Source organism: Penaeus japonicus, unplaced genomic scaffold (genome assembly GCF_977035675.1).
Source record: "Penaeus japonicus unplaced genomic scaffold, GWHDUDI00000001_assembly GWHDUDI00000037, whole genome shotgun sequence".
Classification (NCBI taxonomy): Eukaryota; Metazoa; Arthropoda; class Malacostraca; order Decapoda; family Penaeidae; genus Penaeus; species Penaeus japonicus.
Genome location: NW_028234439.1, coordinates 11,527,027 through 11,534,526, shown reverse-complemented (window position 1 = coordinate 11,534,526; position 7,500 = coordinate 11,527,027). Strand labels below are relative to the sequence as shown.

At 34.0% G+C, this 7,500-nt stretch overlaps 2 protein-coding genes across 4 annotated transcripts in view; one reads left to right on the top strand and one right to left on the bottom strand.

Annotated features, from left to right (window-relative positions):
* Positions 1–946, top strand: part of LOC122263585 (ubiquitin-like protein 4A) — a 10,098-nt gene extending 9,152 nt beyond the window's left edge. The window contains exon 4 of the mRNA XM_043032087.2: positions 1–946. This exon is cut by the window's left edge and continues 1,749 nt beyond it. The gene's annotated coding sequence lies outside the window, so the exon portion shown is untranslated.
* Positions 925–7,500, bottom strand: part of LOC122263583 (uncharacterized) — a 7,315-nt gene continuing 739 nt past the window's right edge. For 2 of the 3 annotated variants that reach the window (XM_086532350.1, XM_043032085.2), the window contains exons 2-9: positions 5,852–5,978; positions 5,372–5,514; positions 5,040–5,213; positions 4,734–4,846; positions 3,643–3,824; positions 3,397–3,501; positions 2,605–2,727; positions 925–2,320 (exon numbers count right to left, since the gene is read on the bottom strand). In XM_086532350.1, the coding sequence (XP_086388476.1) occupies positions 2,108–2,320; positions 2,605–2,727; positions 3,397–3,501; positions 3,643–3,824; positions 4,734–4,846; positions 5,040–5,213; positions 5,372–5,514; positions 5,852–5,978 (1,180 nt within the window). In that variant the 3' untranslated portion in view covers positions 925–2,107. Of the gene's footprint in view, positions 2,483–2,604; positions 2,728–3,396; positions 3,502–3,642; positions 3,825–4,733; positions 4,847–5,039; positions 5,214–5,371; positions 5,515–5,851; positions 5,979–7,500 lie in introns of all 3 variants that reach the window. The other variant, XM_086532351.1, reaches the window with a different exon arrangement.

Below are 7,500 nucleotides of genomic sequence, written 5' to 3'. Positions count from 1 at the left end.
CATGCCATTGTGACGTTTCCAATGCAATATTGCAATGGCCTGGCGTAGGGGACTTTGCATAGCGTGTGCCCTGTCGGGAAAGGGTTAAAAAGCTAGGTCAGTATATTAAAGGCAGATAAAATTAGATATATGATTTAGCAGTTGAAGACAATTCATTTTGCTTGTTTTCCTCTTAGATATGAGTTACATGTTAAGGAATCTCTATTTTATTTATTTATTTTTTTTTAGAACTCCAGCATATTTGCTTAGCTTGTGTGTAAATATAAATTTCTGGTACATATTCATATTCACTCCTGGACCATATGTAAATATGCATAACTTTGTAATGCTCTATTTCATATAGTTCTTGTATTTTTTTTTTCCTAAGGCACTTGTTTTTTTGGCATGTTATTTTACAGGAAGACTTTTAGTACATAATTGAATTTGTCAGCTGTTAAGAAAGTAAAAGTAAACTGAAGAGTTATAAATAGGATAATATTTGAATGAAAATATTCTTTCTTGTTGAAAAGTATGAATAAATGAAATATTGAACATTAACTCTGCAATTAGATCTGCAGAACATTCACTGGAATAGGGGAAAATAAACAAGAATGCAGAGATAAGTTTCATAATTTAGCATTGCCAGGCATGACAATATATATATATCCTGTGGAAGAGAATGAATGGCAGATAATGAACTATACAGAACTGCTTATGTGGGCATGAATAATGTTTATGATATGTGAAATCTCAAAATATAATTTATACTTTATACAAAGGACAGCATACTTTAAAAGTTAGGCCTTTAAAAGTATCAGTTTCATGTCAAGTGTTAAATTTTTGATGTCAAAGGTATGATTTTATGGTTTAGTCTTGTTTCAACATGTTGAATATCTACAGTGATAGTAAGAGACTGTATTGTTATTTTTGGGAAAAATAAAAGCATTTTCAACCTGCACCAATTATTTGTGCAAGTCTTTATTATACCAGCTATTATCAATGTAACAATCATTTATAATATATGACAGAGAGCCAACTAAAATGCTCAGCTCAAAGAATTCAAAAATGATGCAGATTTACAACCAATTCCTTACTGAGCATACCTGCCGAGTTCAGAACATCAATTACTGTTCTTATATACTGTCTGCTAAATAAATGAAAACATTAATTGTATTTTCCTATGGTTACTGACAGAAATAGAGACATCATTCATTGGAATTTTAACTAACAGGTGGTACATGATGACCTACACTAATTTCTGGATGGACCCACGGTGTATATTTACCAAAATATATTGACTACAAGTTAACAATTAGTAGGTAAACAGCAAGAATTCAACCAACCAATTTGAAACTTAAGATGTGAGGAAGAACATTGAAACCCTGAGCATTTCCATTCATCACACACTCATCACTTCATCTGTCCAGTTCCAAATATCCTACAAGCAATATTTTTTCCTTTATTCAGTAAACACTATCTTAAATAGAGCTTAAAGCTTACTGTTATGTAATAATCACTGATATGCTGCTTAATAAATACTGAATGTACTGAAGCAGGTCTCATAATAGGAACTAAGTTTCTGGATGTTTCTTAATTACTAAGCCAAGTGAAATATACTGACACTCAATTACTTATTAATAAGAATCATAATAAAGGTGTTTTGGACATGATTAACAGTGATTTATTTTAAATTGTGCTCCTGTTTGCAATTTATGGATTTTATGGTGAATTTATAATGTTTAATTAAAAATTCTTTTGCTAGTTCTAGAAATACCTGCATTTCTTTGGCACTCAAAACAGACCATACACATCATCAATACAATCTCCTCATATTAGCCACAACACAGAGCAAGTGTCTGATTTTAGTATGGTGCTGTATCAGAGAAGTCGGCTTATTACTTTTGGATTTTGCCATTTAACAAATCCTATTTGTAGTACTTCATGAAGTACATTGCTATCTAAACCTTAAGTGTCAGAGAAAGTTTTACTCTTTATGGCTCATGTAGTGAAAGGCAGCAGAAACCTTGGGCAGGAGGAAAAGGGAGGGAATGTAATATATAAACAAAATTAAGTAATGAAATATAATTAAAAAATAGAAAAATTCCTCTGACACTAGTTCAGCTTAATCTCAGTCATCAGTCTCTGAGTCCCGCGCTAGTATCCCATGCTGATCTAAAATGGCTAGCTCTGGCTCTGTTTTCAGGGTGATGCGGTGATGTGTGTCATCCATCACAGCTAAAGACGAGGCTTGATTTGACAGTGGGTCAAGCTCCTCAGCACTCATGACCTCGGTGCTCATGGAGACTGACGAGGAGTTGCTGATGAGAACACCTTTTTCACCCTGCAGAGGATAATGACCAAGGGTGAATCAGTGCCAGAAAGGGTATCATTGGCAGTGACAGTGCTTATGCTCATCATTCAGGAATGAGGTGCTAGTCATCTCTCTCTCTCTCTTTTTTTTAGACTAAATATAAGCTGTACTTCTACTCACTGCAATAACATTCTGGAAAAGTAATATCAACATTATTAAAAAATGAAACAATCCTAAACATGAAACTGGACCTGCCACTAGGTTAATTCAGCAATTATAGTCAACAGTACAGCTAAAATAGCACTGAAACTTACTTCTGACTGGGCTAGAATCTGTTCTTCAGATAGTATTATTTCCTGTGTATCCTGAAGCTGCGCTATCTGTTCTGGAGTGGCATTCAGTATTTGCAATTCACATGTTGGAGACTGTGCAATTACCTGTAATAATATTGTTTATATCTATAATCATTTTGTTTATATCCAAGTATTCCACTTTGAGTATATACATATATTTTTTTTATAGCACAGAATGATGTGATTACTTTATTTTGTCTAATGTGAATAGTAGACCTTTTCTAACAAACCTCAATAGTGCCTTCCTTTTCTCTTAACATTAGCATAAACATTCATGTTGAAATTTATGTAAAATTATTAAATAAAGATGTATTAACTGAAATTCCACAAGTCTCAAATAATAATCTACATAACTAACATTATAACTTGTCATCATCAAATATGCATAATATTACATTCAATAATACTGAGGCATTCATTATCCTGATATCAACTAAATTTAATTAATAAAAAAAAGTACAATGAGGGATAAAAATTGATAAAAAATTGAGTGGAAATCAAAGCCCACACAAACTGGCTACCTCAAAGTACATAAACAAGATATCCTGTGTCCTTTTTCTATTAATGAAAAATCAGACCTTAGTGTGATGAATATTACTGTCTGAATGAAACAAAAATAGGACAAAAACATAAAATTGAATATATCACTTCTGCTGAAATCAACAAAAACATAAAAATAATCAAACATTGCAAATCATTATTTCATAAATGCATTGCACTAGAGGATCCCAATTAGTGATCAGCTAAGCATACCTTGACATCACTAAGATCAAGGTTGGAGTTCTGGAGGGAGTCAAAGTCAAAGGAAATGTCTTCAGTCACCCCTGGGTCCTTCCTCGCTGATGATGTGTGACCAATCTGGGGTGGAAAATCTTATGTAAATAAAATCTGTTTGAGTACTACATAGATGTGAAAACATGCCAACATACCAAAATAATTCATTCATTAAAAAAAGAACAAAAGAAAAAGAAAGAGAGGCAGGGAACTTGTGATTCTTACTCTATTATTTCTTGGCTGCGTAACCATGCCTCTCATGCGACGTTTCCAGGCAGAGCGACATTTGGAATCCATGTTCTGACAGATCTTGTGCCATAATTTGTTGGAGATGTTGAATTTGTACTGAAGGTGACAGCGTATGCCAAAGATCATCAGGGGATCTAATTGTCTTTTGTTCCATCTACCTGTACATTGGGATTAAAAGAAAAGAAATATCTATTTAGATACTCATAACACTGGTCCAAATAATTTAATTTTTTGCTAAATTAGTGACCATAAGTTAAGCACGTGAATGGACACCAAATAAAAATGGAATAACTGCCAAAAGCAGAAATAAAAATTAAAAGAAAAAGAATTGAAAAAAATGACAAAATCTCCCTGTCATCCAAGTATATGGATGAGTGGCAAAGATAGAGTTCAATTTAATACAACTAAAAACTTATTTTGTGTCATGTGTTAAAATTCATTATATAATGACTACAACTTCCCATGACAGCCATTTCTTTTACATCTTCAATAGCCTTGGGGCCAGTAGACAAGGTGCTACACAGTTAGCAGTAATAAAACAACTAAAAATTCACAAAAAAAGTAGTAAAAGCTAATATGATTGCAAGGTGAGGCATTATCTGATTCGCATTGTGAATCATATGACGTACGGTGCTGTCGGTTTTTGTTCCATCAGCAAATTTTGCAATTGAGCTCTGCTCCTGCTATCAAGATTGAAATTTTACCTTCAAATAATATGAAACGCCCCTTTCTTATGTTGCTTTTGGCAGTTGTTCCTCCAAATGCATTATATTTAAGCCGACCATCACCCTACGATGATGGGCCACATCTTATGATCTTCAGATGTATGGTATGATATATTAGCAAAGTGATACTAATTAGGATATGGTTTGATGTCCTAATTATAAAACTGAAGGAATAAACATCTTGTAACTTCAACAAAAGGAAAAGTACAGTTTGAAAGGGATCCCATCCCGCAAAACATGCCTGTTGCAGAAAGGTTAAAGACCATATTATTCATAGCTATATTACCAAATCAAAAATTTAACTGTGATAACCTATGTCAATAAAAAGTTACATCTACTTACTTCTTCCGGACAAATTTGAAGAGGCCAATTCTTCCTTTGTGAATAGATAATCCAATAGTGTCAGAGCCATTTTCTCAGCTGTGATGCAGGTGGAGTTGATGTGCAATAGATTTCTTTTGGAAAATGCTTTGTTACAAAATATATCAATGACCTTGGTTAACAGTACCTTATCATATATTCAAGATCTACTTATCATTTTCATAATCTTTCAAATACATACAAATGATATGATCAAACCCAGTTTATCGCAGCATATCATAAGTATATCAAGTACATCTTTTCATATAAGCAATGGAAGGTACTTACTGTGGCGTAATGGGGCACCGCACGCGTAGTGTGGGATGGGTAGGGTCACCCAGCCATGACCCATGGGGGAAGTCCTCTTCCGAGTTGAGGGATATGACATTCATATGGTTACTTGTGTCTGCATCCTGAACTAAAATTGGTGCATTGGACATCTCAGCTGGGATTTCTACTGGTCTGAAAATCAAATTTGCTATTCAGTCAAGCTATTTACATTTTGATATTATAGTTACCATATATCCTAAATTGCAAATTTAAAAACATTTTTTAATTTTCAGATTTCACTACATGTTATTCTGTGATAAACATAATTTCCAACATCAGTTTAATCGCACATGGATTGTTCTGGTTGCTTTCCTATGTTCCGTTCCACTGCTTCTAGCTTGGTTGCAATTCTGTTGCAGGTCTGAACCAAGACTGAAACTTTGGTCTCCAATGATGTAAGGCGCGTATTCATACATGTTCTGATTTCCATCACCTGGAAACAAATTATCCTTTATTAGAGACCTTCATGAACTTATCTATGTTTTCAACATCCTTGTAAAACTCTGGCAGCAGAAATACTTATGAAAACTTTAACTACAAACTGAATTCATTCAAAATTTGGTATTCAAATGAAGGAACCAGACCATGATTTGTTAAGATGTGAAATACAAAAGACGGAAAACATCAAGCATTTCTGACAACCGTTATAAATTTTTAAAAAACATGATGAAAAAACAAAATACCCTCCAGTAGAATTCAGGAACAAGACTGCAACTAATGGATGGATGGTGACATAAAACTCATACAAATATCATAAAACTCATGCATACCTCATTCAACAAATGGTTCAGGAGGTCCATCTGTGTCACCCGAATCCTCTTCACTGGGGGCAAAGACGCTGCTTCCCCATAGTCGTCTTCACTCTCCTCACCCATGATAAATACTCCTTTGTCCAGTCTGTGGGGAAAAAGGGTTGATTTGCTTTAACACATATTTTTTTTTTTTTTTTTTTTTTATAACACAGCTGTTGAAATGAAAAAGAAATATAATAAATAAACCTAATGATAGATGTGGTCAAGTGATCATCATGGCAAATATACCTTTGGTGCTTGAGGGAAACCAACATTCAATCAGGGAGTCTAAAAAATGCATATATGATGGTCAAGATATGTCCCATTTTTAATTCATTTTATAAATAACATTATCATCTTATTCTTTATTTGCAACAACTGTGATACAAAACTGTCTTAGCATTTATCAATATATTGATTCCATATACAGCTTATGTATGTGAGAATCTGAAAAGTATAAAAAATAATTATCCCTATCCTTTTCAAAATTAATAATATCTTTAAAACTTTAAATCAGGTCATTGAAACAGTTTGATATTTAACATGACCATGACCTGTTCAATCCTAAAATTCCTAAATTTGCTTTGTATCATACTTTTAATCTGTACCGAGCAATGACAGATTGTGCTCTGGCAAAGCTGCCTTTAATAATTTACTTTACAAATAATATATGCTTCATATTTCTAATGTTAAACAATCTTGTTAATCTATGAAATAAGAGACAGAATGCGAGGGAGGGAGAGAGAAAGGCGAGGAGTGTGGGAGAGGGAGGAGGGAGAGGAGAGAAAGATAGAGAGGGAGAGGGAGGGAAAGGAGAGAAAGATGGAGAGGGAGAGGGAGGGAAAGGAGAGAAAGAGGGAGAGAAGTGCATCTTGTTAGAAAGAACATTTTTCTAGAATAGAGAACTAAAAAGTATCATATATCACACACAAAACAGGTGATACAACATATAAGACATATGTTAAAACGGTAAATGTACATAAGAAACTTGCAGGACTTATTTCTCATAATCATATCGGCAATAGTAGCTGGGACTACTATTGCACTGTCAAGCAATTGCTATGGTTCCCATTTCGTCCACTGGTAAAGGCATGGTGGTTATGAATATTGTGAATAATTATATTACTGTACTCTATGGCAACCTGAAACCAAAATTTGGTCTTGCCGTGCCTGTTGGTGATTTGGAAAAGGTCAATAAACCTCCACCATGCAGCTTCTGGTGAGAGATGGCAGGTAGATTTTTTCTTTAAGACTAATATCAATAATAAGAAGCATCTCTGCATTCATAAACCTATTGATTCTGTGTACTGTTTGCCTTGTACTATGTGGCAGGCAGGAACAAATATTGACCCACAGGGGCTGCAATAATCAGCTAGGATAGGCCCTATAAAAAGTTCCGGGACAGGAAGGGAGGCCTTATGAGAAAGAGTTACACGTGCAAGTAAATACAGTAACTGTTACTCGTAAAGAGTGACATCCCATTATTTCATGATGGTAGATGTTTAAAATGTTAAAATAATAAACTTCCAAAATACCAGGTATTGGATAAAAAACAATAACTGACTTTGCTTTTTACTAGATTTATAGATATTAATCATATGATAAAAAAAGGAAATTGACTCATGTCG